The sequence below is a fragment of the Vanellus vanellus genome (genome assembly GCF_965231255.1).
Source record: "Vanellus vanellus genome assembly, chromosome: Z".
Lineage (NCBI taxonomy): Eukaryota > Metazoa > Chordata > Aves > Charadriiformes > Charadriidae > Vanellus > Vanellus vanellus.
This window is the reverse complement of record NC_138908.1, coordinates 43,211,888-43,229,589: the sequence shown is the minus strand read 5'-3', so window position 1 is coordinate 43,229,589 and position 17,702 is coordinate 43,211,888. Positions and strand designations below refer to the sequence as shown.

General features: G+C 46.0%; 1 protein-coding gene across 1 annotated transcript; it reads right to left on the bottom strand.

Moving 5' to 3' along the window:
* Positions 1-10,123: 10,123 nt before the first annotated feature.
* GAS1 (growth arrest specific 1) lies at positions 10,124-13,838 on the bottom strand. The gene has a single exon (XM_082497734.1). It carries the CDS (start codon positions 12,876-12,878, stop codon positions 11,877-11,879), a length of 1,002 nt encoding a protein of 333 aa, XP_082353860.1. The 5' UTR covers positions 12,879-13,838; the 3' UTR covers positions 10,124-11,876.
* Between the last annotated feature and the right edge of the window lie 3,864 nt (positions 13,839-17,702).

The window sequence follows — 17,702 nt, the reverse complement described above, 5'->3', positions numbered from 1 at the left end:
ATACTGAGGACACAGAAGGTGTAGGTGTAACATGGCAAACTGAAGGCAGAAAAAACCTGCAGTACTTCCAGAAAAATAGATGCATTGGTACTCTAACTCTTACACTGTTTCTGTATCTATCGTATATGTGAAAGAATAACCATAAGCTACAAATTAGTATTATTCTGCTGAAATCTCAGAGTAAATCTTGGTTGCCAAAGAAAAAAACAGATTACTGTAAAAATATGGGTATATGTCTGCAAAGTCCTCCTGTTCACGTTGAATGAAAGACGTGCAGTGAAATTGTGACAGTGTGGATTCGAATCACATGAGCTGATTTGGTTATATGAGTTTTCCTGTCCCTGCCTAACTGGAAAGGATTCCTGCGGTGCAAGTTTGCTAAAGAATAACCATGTGACTCAAGCAATTACTTGTTAGTGTGGCAAATAGAGGCATCACGTTTACATGCACCGCTCCAGTCTCAGGAAGAGAGGCTGTGTGCTTAAATCAGCACTGGAAACACTTAGCCTGGGGGCCTTTTTGGAGCAGTGCAGAAAGATGCCCCTGCCAACAGCGACTGCACCGAAGGTACCACCTCCTTCTTCAGCATCTTCCCCAAAACCTGTCTCTGTGTGGTGCCAGCCTCGGCAACTTGCTCTCCTAACTCTCCATGATGCTCTTCCTGCCTCAGGAGCAGTAGTGTGGCTGAGAGAATGGCAGCAAATAAGTAGGCGGTTTTGTGAACACTGGGTAGAAAAAAGACAAGACATTCCTGTAGGTTTTCAATACCACTTCAAAACAGGGAAACCGAGACTGACACAGATATTCAGTCTTACAGTTTAAACACAGCCTTTGTCTTTTGTGGGGATTAGTGTAAATACTTGACTATAATATAGGTTAATAAACATGAATGCTAGTGTTTTGTAAAGAACAACAATTTGTTTCTCTGTATCCTAGCTATAACCTGCTGGAAAAATGATTTTGCGATTTTACCAGGGGTGGAGATTTATGTCAAGATAAAATCATAGACCACTTTGTAGCAAAAAAGTGTTAAGTATTCAGCAGTGTTTAAAAATGTACACTTCCTCACATATGTGTTAATTTTATTTACATATAGCCAATCATTTTAAGACAACCCACATCTGGGCAAAGTGATATGCATTTTATTAAAGTAATACACAAATCGATTTAATAATTTGCTACTAAATTTGTGGGTATATTTCATATTAAAATGTCTGTGTCTGTATTTGAATGTCTGATTATCCCCAAGCCTGTTTCAGTCTCCACATTTAGTTGTTCAAAAGTGCAGGGTTTAATGGCAATACTTTCTTAAAAGATCTGGGAAAATAGTTATGGAGTCAGTTCCTATAGAGATTACAGAAAGTGGTTGTCTGAAGGATAAAATTTTGCTTAAAGTCTCTTCAGTTCTGCCTCTTATCTAGTAGTCACAGTTATGCCAAATGTCTTACTATTTTTTCATCAGGGAGCAGATAATAACTCAAAAGCCCCAGCCAAAACAAACTCTTTGAAAAGATCTTATGAAATCATTTCTCCTTGCAAATCCATAAAAATCACCTCGGACTCCTTATCAATAGAAAGGCTTAAAGAGGGTGCAGAAGTCGTTGAATTATGATGTGCTTGTTTTAATGAAATTCCACTCCTGCTGGGATGTTCCCTGCAGATTTTCCATATTTCAGCATGGGAAAGGTTTGATGCTTTCCTGCTGGTGCCAAGAGTTAATTGAAAACATTTCAGGATAAATTCAGCTTGGGGGCCAACGCTCCCATTCCTTCATTATTCTTAACAATAATAGAGGAGTAATACAATTATTAATAGGCATGTTGTATCCTCTTAAAGTGGCAGTGTGTTTCTGAAACCGTGTCTTTCACATTCTTTTTCTTAAGCAAATCTGAAACAAATGGAAGAATAGAAATCTTAGGAGAAAAGCAAGCCTGGCTGGTATATTATACTGTTCATCCCTTTTTCATCACAGTAAGTATTTAGCTATTGTTGTATGCAGGTAGTTACTTAAAGTAAATTAAAAAAAAAAAAAAAAATATCACTCATCTAGACCAGAATTTCCTGAAGGTTTTTATGTTTAAAGTCTCATTCCTGGTGTGATATTAAATGATTTTCTTTGAAGGTATGTATATCCTCAAAGTTATTCAAGGAAATTCAGAAAAGTGAAATGCAATTTTTAATAAAACTGCCATTGTTTTAAAGATTAAATCAGTTCTGAAATCACATATCCTTGTCAGGATTTATGTTTTTAGCATAATGAATCCGAAAAAATGTTTTTCTTTCTCCAGAATACATTAGATTGTCTTGCTGGCCCAGGGCTAATTATAGGTTATCTCCCAAGGTAAACAACTCATAACTGTGTAGAAAATACTATTTTCATTTTCATTACTTCTGACCTAGAGTCTTGACACATTCATTGCAATTTTGTCAGTACTTACACACTCCTGGTAACTTAAATGTTGAAACTCATAAAAGTTATAAATAGTTAGGGAAACATTTCCAAAATAATGTTATGTTTTCACTTAGCTTATTATCATCACTGAGAACCAGGACAAAAGGTTTACCATTATTCTCTCCAAATTTTAGGCAAAGTTCTGAGTACATTTTTATCTCTTCTTCGCACTACTCCTCCCAAAACAGACAGCACAAAATACAAAGCCGCCCTAATTGTTCGCAGACCTGTTTTGCCATATAGCTTGCCCACTGAAGGATCACAAAAATAGTCTGAAAAAATGGAAGTTAAAGGATTCCTATAGACTACAATGAATCAAGGTTATATTTGTACCATTTCAAAAGGCTGTATCTGGCTTACTATAGTTATTCGCATTTTTTAAACAAAAGTCTTGCCGGCAAAAGTCTATGGTGGGGTCCCTGTCTGTTTTGGCAGCAGACATGATATGTAGAACTGACCCAGTGTAGAATATTCTCCAGACAGAGCTGAGTTAGCTTGACCAGCTTTCTGTACCCTGTATTAATCTTCTCACACAGGACAGATGGAGTAAAAGGGATTAAGGGTGGAACACTTTTCCAAGCAGCAGTGCCCAGCTCATGTAGCATCCCAGGAGACAACTGAAAGGCAAGTATAGTCTAAAGCAGTTTTTATACCCCAGTATGAGAGTAGGGGCTGGGTAGAATCAGGGCCAGGGTTAGGAACATTTTTTGCCTCTGCTATCCCTACTGCAAACCAGGAATATCTGGTGAGTCAGAGCTACCAATGTGCAGCCATCTCCCTCGATATGCACAGCAGAGCACTAAGTCCATGCTGGGCTTCAAATCTGGGCTGACAGAGCATCACCACACAATGCTTTCACTTGTTCTCATAAATTTAGCAAATTTTCCCTACCAAACTGTTTGAGAAAATCCAATTTGTTCCCATGAATATTGAAAAGGCAGACATCAGCTAGCTTGTACATACAGCTTACAGGACAGCATGATTCTTAATATAGAGGAAGAACTTGGTTGCTACAGCTGTTTTCCTTGCTTACTGCACACAGATGTGGGCAAACTAGACAATATACTGACCAAAGTGTTCCCAATGACCTCTGAAAAGAGTCAGAATTACTTCTGAATATAACGGGGGGGATTATATTCAGACTCTACAAGCAGCCAGTATTAGGCTAAAATTTAGCCTAATATTGCCAAAAATGAAACCACTCAAGGTTTATACAGCCCCAAAGGGAAAACGTTTCAGTTTCTCAGATTTCCACATCTTTCTTATCTGCTCTTTTTCAAACATGTCCTCTCCACTCTAACAATAGCTTTTGCATAGTAACATGTTCTTCAACACATGTTGAAGTACTCAGTTTTACTCACCCCAGTAGGTTTTTGGCGAACTCTCTATGCTACACCAGGCCAAGCCCAAGTTATTTGCCTGTTGATTCACATAACCTGTGTCTTCTAACCATTTATCTGAGTAATCTTTCACTCTAAGTACAGAAATAAATCCGTAGGCTAAACAATGACATCGGTTACTCTATTGCAAACACAGACTACCCCTAACGGAGTCAATGACTTGGAACTATGCAAACAAGACTCCACATCATTAAAAGGTGAGATGTTTTCAGCAAGCTATTTGTCACAAATGTTCTTTCAGTCCTTTCTATACAATACGCACTCCTATATTGCGTTTGCTTCCATGGCCTCAATTCCTGAGACGCACAGACCAAGAGGTATGCCTATACTTCCCCATGTCCTTTAGACTAATTTGCAAATGTATGGTATACACCTGAATCTACTAATATGAAAAAGAAAAGTAAGATAACACAAAACTTTATATGGACTGTTGCTTTACTTCTGTTATAATCCACTTTTACGTGACATCCAAAACATTTTAATGAGTTTACAATGACACCGTAACTCCTGAAAAGAGATAACATGGAGACCATCACTACTGAGTAATTATTCTGATGGCACTTTGTTTTCCACAGTCTAAAAACTATTTTGTGATTTCACTCTCCTATGTCAGAATGCAATAGGATTTCAGAAGATAGGAAAGTATCCTGGTAGAGAAGTTTTTCAGATTTAGGTGTCATCATACTAAAACTACAAAGATCCTGCCTACAATAGCACTTCCTCAGCTGCTACCGCTGGTTGACCGAGAAGGCGGCTCAGCGCCATTGACAGTAAATGACAGAAAACTGTAGTGTTGTATTTGTTCTGTTTAAACCATGTAACCTCATATATTTTTTAAACAATGACAACTAGCGCAAGCCAGATATACACTGACACCATAAAATAGTAGGTGATTGCATTATTTTAGTGTAGGACATTATAAACAGATGTAGCTGGATTTTTGTATTAAGAGAGGACATCTAGCAAGCTATGATTATTTCCATGAGGATGTGTGTTTTGTGACTACACAGAGCACTGTAATCTCTCAGACAGTGCTATGTTAAAAATACAGACTGTGTCCACACTGTCTATATATGTAGGCATACCTATAAGGGAGAAGACTGACTTGTCTTGTATTTCTGTTGTTTTGAGGCAGCAAGATACTGTGGTGATGAGTGCCAAAGACATGTTTATAGACAAGTGTTTCTCTCTCAGTAAGGAAAGAGACGTCTCTTCTGCACTTTCATTTTCCTCCAAATCCTCTTCCCAGTTCTGCCCTTCCCTTTTCCAATCAAACTGCCCATCTTCCAATTCATAAGTGTTACCATCAGACAGATGCTTTCCTTTTCCTCATTATATTCCCTTACATTTCAGTATTTCCCTTGTATTATACTTCCTCTCCCCCTCTTGTCTCCAAATCCTGGACTAAATTATATGTTTTTTTCTCAACTCTCCTCCTAAACTTCCATTGACCCCTTCCTAACTCTTTTCCACCCTCTCTGGCCTTGTGGGCATGTACAACACCTATCTCCCTGCATCACCATCTCCATCGAAATATGCCATGTGTATTCCTGAGCCTGATCTCACTCTAGAACTACCCAAAGAGCATCTTGGATTTCCCATTGTCATGTCAACATTAAAATCACGGAATTATAGAAAGTTATTTAGATAGGACCTCTGGAGATCACCTACTCCCACCTTCTGGTAGAAGCCATATTCCAGCCAACACTAGGTGAAGTCAGATATGGCTCTTGATAGCCAAGTCTTGAAAACATCTAAGGATGGAGGCAATGGAGTTTCTCTGGGAAACCTACCCCAGTGCTGCACTGCCCCTCCTGGTGAAGTTCTTCCTAATGCTCAGCCTGAACCTCCCAGCCACAGTTTGTGCCTGCTGCACCTTGTCATACCTTCTAACACTACCAAGAAGTGTTTGGCCCTGTAGTCTTTACAAGTCCCCTTCCAGCAGCTATAGGCTGCCATTAGATTACTGGTAGCCTCTTAGCTGAACTAAAGTTCAGCTCCTTCATCTTTTCCTCATTGGTCACAAACTCTAGCCATCCTGGCAGCCTTCCACTAGCCCCTCCAGTTTCTCAATATCCTTCTTGAAGTTGAGGGAGGAGCTGTCTCAACACTGGACACAGTGATCGAGGTGCAGTGTCATGAACACCAAGAACATGGGGATGATAACTTCCTTCTCCAGTTTATGGACATGGAAAAAATTCTCTCCAAAGCTGAATATTCATCTTACTTCCACATTACTCTTCCTTTTCTGGCCCTGTCAACATTAATAAGGCCAGTTAGTTACTTTTCTTTCCCCTTCCTCTGTTATTTTCAATCTGTGTCTCAGCTAACCTCTTGAAAATTTGTTGTAGCTTCTTTCTCCTTATTAGCAAGTGCACTATTTGTTTATTCTGCAAACCTTCTCTACACAACGGTCATCTCCTTTCCTCACCCTTTCTTCCTCTCACCTATTCAAAATACCACTTTTTAAAGTGAATCTCTACAGCACCATATCTTTGCTCTGTATCACTTTATTAATGTGTTTCTGGGTTGCCTACACCTCACACTTCACCTTCTAACCCATCCTACTAAACCTCAATCCATCTACTTCCTTGCTCCAGGGTGTTCCTCCTTCCCCTCTCTGAGGTATGTCCGAGGTATAGTATTAGCACTATTTCACTGGGTTTACAAAAATCTCTCTTCATGCACGTTTACTTATGACTATAATATCCACTTGGCTCATAATAAATTCATGAAAAGAACTTTAAAAAAAGGGGGACTTTGTCAATGACCATTTTGATTTTGGGCACCAAGTGCTGATCACTAGTAGCAGCTGCATAAATCATCCCTCTTTATTGTTTTATTTTTATGCCCTTTGGTTACATTTGCACTGCCTGGGTTTTGGAGGTAAATATCCAAAATATCAGCTGAAAGCTTCCTCAGAAAGCAAATCTTTCCCACATCCTTCCCTGCAGTTCCTCTTTAAGAGGTGTCAGCATGGCTGAGAGAATGAAGTGGCTCCACATTGTTTGCCTGAACTATTATGTGTTTAACATTTCCATAACAAAAGTGCCACTCGACTTCTCCCCGATTAATGCAGCTCGAGGGCTCTTGTCCTCCTTTAATAAAACATTGTTGAAATCATTTATTTAGAGCCCCTGGTTACTAGTGGGAGAATGACCATCTTTGTGCCAAAATATAGTGTATACAGTCCACTATTTTGTAGTAGATCATTCTGTTATTTAAGAAATTGATTAAATGGATGTCTTAGAAAGTATTTATGCTAATAGCGCATTACTTATGTCATTCAGACAGTCAATGTGAGCCTTTTCAACTGTCTACCACAGCCAATGCCTCAAGTAAAATACAGTAACTTTCGACTTCACTGCTTACAAATCTGTATCACAGACTTGAAATCTCACAGAGAAGCACTGCTTTTCCCCTTTGAAAATGTTTTATGTTGCAAGACTACCTGCTTTTCCTGCAATGGGTATGTTACCACTGGCAGTGTGGCGGTGTGTGATGTTATTACCGGGGACAGGAACAAAATCAACTGAAGGTCTGAACTTGTTTTAGTGACTTCGAAGATACAATGCAATTCAGTCATTCAAGCACTGTTTTCCATGACTCAGCTGGTGATGGTTGTCTGCCCCACTACTTTTTATACCTGTGCCTTTCCTATTTTGGAGTTCCTTTTGCCTTCCTCCAGTGTACTCAAAAGACAAAAAAAAACAAACCAAAAAGCAAGTACTGGTTTTGCATTGCATTGAGGTGGAAATGATTGTTCTGCACCTGCAAAGTTGTCTGCAGCCACCATTGCAGCCCTACCATAGATACGCGCTATACAGGCACGCCTACAGTGAGAGATGCGGTACACTAACAGCTCTTAGGAGGAGTGGAGAGGAGATTGTAACTAAAATCCATCACGCTTTCCAATCTGGCCGTGAAAGACTTGGCCGAACTAGAGCTTTGCCTTCCCTCATCGTAAGCCTTCATTTCATAACAATTTTGAAAGTTACATATGCCTGCCTGTATACATTGGTGTATATTGTTAAAAATAAACAGAGACCTTATGTTATATCCATTGTGATTGCATACAAAAGCTTTGCTGTGCGCTTGGGTGATCAGTGAAGCTTGAATCTCCCTCTATTTACTGTATGGTCACTGTCAGTTCAATGAACTGCCTCCTTGTTCTCCACCATTGTCCCACACTCCCTTAAACATTTGTCACTGAAGTGCCTCCAAAGACAAATAAAGTGTCACCAAGAATTCAAACCTGGTAACTGGGAATGAAAAGGGAGCAGAACCTACTGGATTATTTTACATGAAATGGTGGAGAGTTCCTTCTCCCCCCAGAAGAGATTGGCTGGACAGGACCTTGGCGAGGAGCATTTCAAATATCCAGACAAATGAGAGAACTTCCTTGCCTGCGGAAAATCTCCCTCTGTCAGGGAACATGAAATCTTTTCCTCGCTTAAAGCTGTCCTTGCTACATCCCTTGACATTTCAAGAATTTCCATTTGTCTCAAAATCAAGCAAAAGAAATACGAATTTGATGGACATCAACATCTGCATAGGCTTTGTAGGCTGGGACATGTACCAATACAGGAAGCCATTCCTCCTGGAAATCGTGCTTACTCCGATGACACGACAAAACCCACAGAGTTATCTCCTTATGGGGAGGAGCTCACAGGACAGAATTAGTTCAGCTGTACTTATTTTACAATTATTTAAATTAAACCAATCCACTTTCTGTGGGGAAGAAAGCATGCAGAAAAGTCCTCCCTGCCTAGTGGTGCTCAGATTTGATTTATTCCAGGCAGATGCTTTTGACAGGAGCCTGTAAAATCAAGTCTTGAGTTTATTGTAGCAGTTAATTATCAGTCCTTTTCTAGTGCTAATGTCTTTACTCCTAACTGAAGAAAAAGAAAGGCTTTTAGCTGGGACTTAATTTTTCATCAACAACGAGTTAAATAGTCCTTGTGGGCGCTAACTGTTGACAAACTGAAAATATGTTTCTGAACATCTCCTGAAGAACTGGAGAAAATATTTAAGATCATCCCTGCGCAATTGTGAACTCAGCACTTTGTAAGGAAAGCTGACTCTATTTTCAAGTCTCACCCAACTACTGTCCTCTTCCTGAAGAAACAACGTTTCCAGCTTTGATTTAACAATAAGCTTACTCAACCGTTCAGATGACTTTAAAAACGAACTTCAGATCATAGCTGCGCACCATACTCATGCACTTGTTTGGTATCACAACTATTTGGGGGTTCGTTTATGCCTGTGCACGGGTGCCTGTGCGCATTCATCGCTGGGCAGCTTAATCAAATTCACACCCTAAAGAAATAATAAAATAATCTGCTGCTGAAAAACTAATCCAGAAGCAGGGATTTCTAATTTTATTGATTTATACAACAGACAGATGTGGATTTGCCCTCTGTCAAGATCTGCTAAGATGAAAAAGACACTATCTTGCTAATCTGTCGCCCCCTCAGCCAAAGTTTATTTGTGGTAGCTTTTAAACTTCTGACTCGCTTTCCAGTCATGGCATTTAAAACGAAAAGCTTTAAATAAACACCATGAATAGAAGATAAATAAACTCCCCCCCCCTTTTCCTTCTTTTTTTCTTTTTTTTTTTTTTTTTTTTTGTGAGTGCCTAGCCTGACGCAGTCCAAACTTAAATCCCCAGAGGACTGAGCTCTCTCTTTTGTGTTAATGTTTAAAAGATTTTCCAATGCTGGAGTTTATTCCTACTGCAAACATTTCTATTTACAAGGTCAAGTGTATCAGCACTCGACACAGCTTAAGAGAGTAATTATTTATCTAAGGACGTTTTGAGTGTAGATCAGTAGCTCTGGCAGCAAACCAGGCGTCAGCACGATGCAAAGCAACCCCTAAGAACAATATTACAAGATCTAGTAATTGCTGATCCCTCCAGTGTGTTTTCTTTTGCATTCTTCGTTGTGGGAGAAGGCGGGCTGAATGGCAAACTTGCGTGCGTTTTGTCGCAGCCCCCTTGATGCGTGCACCACTGCCCGCACGCAGCCTTGTTCGAAACGCTTGCCACCTCTGTGTGATGTATTTCTCACCATTTACTTGTTTGCATGCCTAGGAGCGTTTCTAAGAGTGTCAGCGAGAGCAACATGCCTCCACTTCACGAAGAAAGCGCGGCGTACTAGTAATTCCACATACATACAGGAGCAGCGTCCTTGAATTGCTTTAACTCTCGTCTGGCACTGGCAAGTTACCATGCCAACGCATTATAAAATCAACCACTCTTTTAAAGTAGTACTTTCAAAGCTGTATTTACTTCTTGCATGTAATTAATCATTAAAGTAAGAATAGCGGTAATTTACATCTATGTAAAGTATTACAGTCAGACAGAGATTTTTGTTTGTTGATTGTTTTTTGGTTTGTTATTCTGTGGTTCACTCCCCCCCTCCCCGTTCCCCCTCCCCTCAACCTCGGGTGCCGAGAGTTCAAGTGTCCCTGGAAAACAATTTCACCACATCCATTATTTAAAGCTCTTTCTTTACTAATTTACACGTTTAGAAAATACAAAAAGCCGTACATATTTAAAACACAGGCCTTTTTTACGCCTCCTACAAAAAATACAAGGTTTAAGGCAGCTCAGAAATGCGTTTATACAATTCTACAACGTTCATAAAGTCTCTCCAAATAAGAAAGTTAACTTCCAATCTATAAAATACACTGTACATTTGATGTTCTAGAGAATACTTCACTGAATCACTGTTGCTGGTATCCCTTTAAACATAAAATGAAATCTGTACCTTTCCAGAAAAGGATAGCAAATGCAATTATCCGGCAAATAGAATGTGCATTTAAAACTTTTATTATTTTTTTAAATAAATTATCCCCAAAGCATACAATTTATAAAATTCTATATACAAAGAAGAGCGACTGGTAACAAATCCCAGTTTTAAATACACTTTTTTTTTTTAATATAAGATTTACCAGAGGTCAGCACCCTGATAGGATGAGAGGCAATATAACTTTCCAGGATATTTGTACATACATGTTCTCGAGTTTAAAAGTGTCTTTCAAAGATGGCAGTGCAGAGCTCTTTTAAAACAAAAGTTGCATTGTTCAGTATAGCCAACAACCGTAAAAAAAAAAAAAAAAAAGATTTTTTTTGTGTCGCTATGTTTAAGAGGAAGAGACGGCTGCTGGCATGCTTTTGTTATAGGGAAGATGTGTGTGCAAGAGGGAGTGCTGTAAACCACAGAATTTATTCAGTCCGCTATTTCCTTAAATTTAATTAACGGCAGATGCGGCGTAACCCCTTTTTGGGCGCCACTCGCATCACGAAGAGCGGGACTCGGCGAATGATAACCGAGTTGCTGACTAACCAGCACGGCGAACAGCTTTGGCAGCAAGTTTGGGTCGCTCACCTCTTCCTAACCTTCATGTCAAAAAGCTTAAAAAAAAAGCCCCTACCAGCATGCCATTACTCCTGGTTCCTCCCGGGGAGGGGGCGGGGGGGGTCGGCTGGCGGCAGCGGGGAGCCGGCCGCAGCCTCGCTAGCAGTCTCTCCGTTAGCCCGCCCGCTCCCCGCGGGCGCGAAGGCCGGACGGCGGCCATTGCATAGTGCACACTCCAAACCGACACCCGAAAAAACAGCGGCCCGCTCCGGCCACCGCCGCGGCAGCTCGCAAGGCCGCGGCGGCTCCCCAAGCCCGCAGGCTGCCGGGGAGGAAAGGCCAGGCCGGGTCGGGCCGGGGAAAGGGTGCGGGCGGGCGCTGCGGGTAGCAGCGGAGGTGGAAAGGGGGGGGGGGGGGGGGGGGGAACGACACCTTCGGGGAGACGCGGGGGGACAGGGGGGGCGGTCGGCCTAACGGTTGGAGGATTAACGGTCGCAGCGTTTAAAACCGCGCCGCGCGGAGGGGCCCCTCCGGCCGGTTCCCCTGCCGCCGCGGGCGGGCCTGCCAAGAGGCCAGCGGCGGCTCCGGCGCGGAGGGAGGGAAAGAGGGAGGGAGGGAAGGAGGGAGGGAGGGAAGGAGGGAAGGAGAGAAGGAGAAGCGCTAGAGCCGCGGCAGCAGCAGCAGCAAGATGGAGGCCAGCAGCGCCCAGGCCGCGGCGGCGGGTCGGCCGGCGCTATCCGCCTGCACGGGGAAGCCGGGCTCGGAGCCCGCATTGTCCTCCGCGTCGTCCCTCCCCTTCTGGCTCGGCTCCTCCTCGTAGTCCTCGTCGTAGTACTCCTCCAGGCCGCCGTCCGAGCCGCCGCTGCTGCCGGCGCCGTTGCCGCCCATGTCCGCGCCGAAGCAGAGGCGGGCCATGTTCTCCTTGACCGACTCGCAGATGGGCCGCTCCAGGCCGTCGCAGACGCAGTCGTTGAGCAGCACGGCCTTGGGCACGGCCAGCATGTCCTCGATGACGGCGCGGCACTCCGGCGTGCAGCGCAGCCCGTTGAACAGCTTCCCGCAGTAGGTCATGTAGCGGTTGAGGGCCAGGCTGCAGCGGCTGTCCCAGTCGCAGCGCCGCCGCGCCTCCGTGCAGCCCATGACGCCGGGGCCGCCGCCGCCGCCCCCGGGCCCGCCGCCGGGGCCGCCGCCGCCGGGCCCGCCGGCCGCCGGGCTGCTGGTGCGGGGCAGGCAGGGCTCGATGGCGCGCTTGGTGGCGCGGCAGTTCTCGTCCTGCGCGCAGTCGCAGTCCTCCAGCGCCGGGCCGCGCCGGGTGTGGTTGAGCTGGATGAGGGCCGCGATGCAGTGGCTGGGGCACCGCCGCCTGGAGGAGGCGGCCGAGCCTGCAGCGGCCGCCGGCCCGTCCCCGCCGCCTCCCGCCGGCGGCTGCTGCAGGAGCACCGAAGCGCACGCCTCGGCGTACTGGTTGTAAGCGTAGCTGCACTCGGGCTCCCCCTGACACTGCAGCACCGCCTGCCAGCAGATCAGCCGCCGGCCCTGCACCAGCGAGCCCCGCGGCGGCCACACGGCGCCCAGCGCCGCCGCCAGCCACAACCAGGCGGCCGGACGCGGCCAGCGGCGCCCGCCGCCGCCTCCGTGCCGAGCGGGCGAGCGGGCCACCATCGCAGGCGGCGGCGGCGGCTGCAGCCGCAGGCGAGCGGGGCAGAGGCGCTGGTAGACGAGAAGGAGGAGGAGGAGAAGATGGAGAAGGAGCTGCCGCCCGTGGAAAAGTTTGCAAAACTCCCGCCGGCCGTGTGCATGAGGTCTCCTCGCATCAATCCATCCGCGCCGTCTCCCAGGCCCGTCAGCCCCCGGGAGCTGAAACCGTCGTGGCCGCGGTACGAAGCAGGCGCCCGGGGCCGTCCCGTGCCCCCCACCCGCTGCTCCCGGCTCGGCGAGGCGGCGGCGGCGAAGGCGCCCGGAGAGGTGGGGGAATCAGTGCAAACGGGGGCTCGGAGGAGAGCGGCTCCGGAGTGCGCTCGGGGACTTGCAGGCTGCGCCGGGAGAGCTCATGGTGCTGCCCTGCTCCTCATGCAGTTCCGTGTCTCTCTCTCTCTCTCTTTTTTTTTTTTCCTTTTTTTTTTTTTTTTTCACAAAATAGATGCCCAGCTGCTGCTGCTGCCTTCTGGGGAGCTTTTAACTCTCCGCTCGCAGCATCTCTGCACATGCCAGCCGCTCCGATCCCATTCACGGTCCCGGCTCCGCTCGCTCCCTCTCGGCACGGGTTGCACTCTCGGGTGGCGGGGAGAAGAAATGTCTCTCCCCGCTAGCAAGAAGATAGCACGGGGAAAGGAGAAGAGGCAGCCTTCGGGGTCTCTTTTCTCCCTGGGCGACTGATGCTGCTTCTGTTGTCAACAAGCCCTGCAAGCTGCTCTGCGGATCCGTCTGTGGATCTTTTTTTCTCTGCAAGGCTTTAAATACAAAAGTGCCCTCCGAGCAGCAGCAACGTGCTCTGATTAGGCCTCATTATGCATGCATGGAAAAGCAAACAAACAAAAAAAATTAGCAACGCTTCTTCTTTTACACATCCCCCCAGCCTGCGCTCTCTCGCTCTCTTTCTCCTTTTCTCCACTTTTTTCTCCCTTCGCTCGGCCCCCTTTCCCTGCTTCGCCACTTGCCATTGGTCCAGCCTGTTGTTGAAACTTTTTTTTTTTCCCTCCTCTCTTTACGATCTGCTGGAGGGAGGGAAGGAGAGAGGGGGGCTGGAGGGCAGCTCACATTCAAAGCTTGAAAGGAAAGGCTTAAGGAGAGTGACAGCCCCCCGAGGAGCCCCTCCTCCCGTTAAGGGGGCGCGGCGGCCGGGCGAGAGGCGCGCAGCGGCGGCGGCGGTGGGGCGGCTCGGCGCTCCGGGGCTGGCCGGGCGGCGGCGGCAGCAGCAGCGGCGGGGCTCCCCGGCAGCAGCGTACCGCCCCGCCGCCGAGGCACAAGGGCAGGCGGCGTGGATCTGCGTGCTGCTTTGGATGTTGCTCTTAAACAGGTCGTGCTTCTTACACCAAGGAAAACAAACAAACAAACAAACAAAAACCAAACAAGGTCTCTAGCCTGAGTGATGTGTGTACCCAAACTTCTCACTGATTCAAGTGAAGGCAGAGCTACTCCCCGAAAGGCAGGGAGGATCAGGCTCAAAATGCGACCGACTTTGTTCTTACTGAACTCTAAAGAGAGCTCCGGGTTTCAGTGCGTTAGTGCACTGAGGGAGAGCAAAGCTAACTCTGTTAGTGGAGTACTGCGACGATGTGTAAGTACTGCTTTGCTATGCCTGCAGTATTGCAACTTTCCACTTACGGCCTCCCCCACCGATTTTAAACTCATTCTGCTCAGCTTCTCGCCTGAGGTTTTTGTGCACGGGTTTAAGACACTGACCTAGGAGGATGACAGAAATACAGCAGATCTCAGTATGGTTCTTCGATACTTTATGAAGATCTTCCAACTAGTAAAAAGTTGTTTAAAGTCTGTTAGTTAAAAAGATGAAATGTATTTTCATTGAAAGCAAAATGCCTTGCTGACATCCTGCCTTCCTGTTACATTCTCCGTTCGCTTTGCTTTGTTTGCAAGGAAATAGACAAAAAAAAAAAATTAAGGCACGACGAGAGGAGCATAACAAAATAAGTAGTGGTGCATTTACCCATTGCCTTTCGTTTTGGTGCTACCTTAATTCCAGACCAACATCGTTTCCAACCACAAGGGGCATCGGTATCTGCTGCCTGTCAAAACTGGCGCTTTTTTCATCCTGAGACTATCAACTCCATCTGTCACAAAAATTAGGACTAAATCTATTTTCCAGAAACTCGGGGATCTTGGGATCTTATGTGGTGTGGACTGATGTCTGTCTGAAAGTGCGTGGAACGTGGAATGGCGGTGTGGTGTGGCTGGGAGACAGTATGATTGATGTGTAGAGAAGCATTCATAAGGATTTGCTCCATTGTCATCAGTTTTACAGGCTGCCTGTGTTTCTCCTTCAGCACAGTTTCGCCGCTTCTGGTGCAAAAATTGTGTTTGCTTGTGTTTTTAAATCCATGAAAACTGCATTCAGAAACCCTGCCTTCATCCACCTACTTTAGAGCCGTTTCTTTTAATTCTTGTTTAACAGTGTTATTAAAAATGCCAGATGCCATTCAGGCAGGGTGGAGTAAATACACATTGCTGTCTACACTGGGCTTGTTCATGCATTACTTTGCAACCCTATTCACTGATGATAACACTGTTAACTGGTGGAACTCGGCTAGTTTGAGGTGGGTAAGTTGGAGATGACATTGCAGATGCTGTACAAAGTGCTGCCGCACTGCCTGATTGCTAGGGAAGCTGGTCCACAGTGGCACAGCTGGAGAGAAGGGGCCCTGGATATTGGGATGTTTCAGGCATAGAAAGTCTGAGAGGGGATTGCAATGGGGCAGGATCACGCCTTGGCGTGGGACAAGGACCTCCTGAGCTTCCCCAGCATGGGACAGCAGGAAAGGCTGGCTATCTGTCCCAGTGGGGCTGCCTTCTGCGGACATCTGGGGGATGAGCTCTGCCCCCTCTCAGCTCCTGCCTTCATCTGCAGAATCCATCCAGCTCGGCTTGTCCTTCATCTCTGGAACAGAAAGCAGGCCGATTACTTTGTGAGGAATGGCAGCAGCTGAACTTCGGACCTCCCAGGAGGGGGAGTCGAGGAGCCTTCACTGCCAGCCTTGCATCTTTCCGTGGCTGGGAAGAGGTTGCTATGCCTGAGCAGGAGGATTAGTGCATGGTCCCACTAGTGCCGACTGGCTTCCATGGCTGGGCACAGTATTTATTTTGCCTGCTCGTCTGAAAGCCAGGGCATGGCATGAAGCATTGCATCATTCATAGGCAGAGATTTTCACATACACCTTTCAGTTAAAGAAATGCAAGTCTCATACAGTAATAATAATAATAATGGAAACGTTGACATTGAAGTTTGGAATTTAGAATTGTCGGTGGTATCGTACAACTGACAAAAATCATAACAGAAAATCACAGAATCATAGAATAGTTTGCATTGGAAAGAGCCTTTAAAGGTCATCTAGTCCAACCCACCTGCAATAAGCAGGGACACCTTCACCTAGATCAGCCATTCAACCTGACCTTGAATGTTTCCAGGGATAGACCATCTACCACCGCTCTGGGCAACATGTGCCAGTGTTTTGCTACCCCCATTGTAAAAAATTTCTTCCTTATACCTAGTCTAAATCTACCCTCTTTAAAGTTTAAAGCCATTACTCCTTGTCCTATCGCAACAGGCCCTGCTAAAACATTTGTCCCCATCTTTCTTGTAAGCCGGTTTTAAGTACTGAAAGGCAGCAATAAGGTCTCCCTGGAACCTTCTCTTCTCCAGGCTGAACAACCCCAACTCTCTCAGCCTGTCTTCGTAGGAGAGGTGCTCCAGCTCTTTGGTCATTTTTGTGGCCCTCCTCTGTACCCTCTCCAACAGGTCCATGTCTTTCCTGTGCTGAGCGATCCAGAGCTGGACGCAGTACTCCAGGTGGGGTCTCACCAGAGCAGAGGGGCGGAATCCCCTCCCTCGACCTGCTGGCCGTGCTTCTTTTGATGCATCCCAGGATATGGTTGGCCTTCTGGCCTGCGAGTGCACATTGTCGGCTCATATACAGCTTTTCATCCACCAGTACCCCCAAGTCCTCAGCAGGGCTGCTCTCAATCCCTTCATCCCCAGCCTGTATTGATACTGGGGGTTGCCCTGACCCAGGTACAGGACCCTGTACTTGGCCTTGTTGAACCTCATGAGGTCCACACAGGCTGTCTTCTTGAGCTTGTCCAGGTCTCTCTGGATGGCATCCCACCCCTCAGGCATGTCAACTGCACTACTCAGCATGGTGTCCTCTGAAAACTTGCTGAGGGTGCACTCAATTCCACTGTCTATGTTGTTGATGAAGATATTGAACAGTATTGGTCCCAATGCAGACCCCTGAGGGACACCAGTTCTCACTGATCTGGACATTGAGCTGTTGACCACTACCCTCTGGATACAACCATCTAACCAATTCCTCATCAACTGAATTGTCCACCCATCAAATCCATATCTTTCCAATGTAGAGAGAAGGATGTTGTGGGGGACCATGTCAAAGGCCTTACAGAAGTCCAGATAGATGACATCTGTAGCTCTTCCCTTGTCCACTGATATAGTCACTCCATCATAGAAGGCTACTGGGTTGTTCAGGCAGGACTTGCCCTTCGTGAAGCCATGCTGGCTGTCTCGAATCACCTCCCTGTTCTCCATGGGCCTTAGCATAGCTACTAGGAGGATCTGTTGCATCATCTTCCCAGGCACAGAGGTGAGGCTGACAGGTTGGCAGTTCCAAGGGTCCTCCTTTCTACCCTTTTTAAAAATGGGTGCAATGTTTCCCTTCTTCCAGTCACTGGGGACTTCACCTGACTGTCGTGACTTTTCAAATATCATGGAGAGTGGTTTGGCAACTGCATCAGGACTCT

What these genes read in the sequence shown, in the direction of transcription:
- GAS1 (XM_082497734.1), bottom strand. Translation starts at nt 12,878, where the DNA reads ATGGTGGCCCGCTCGCCCGCTCGGCACGGAGGCGGCGGCGGGCGCCGC.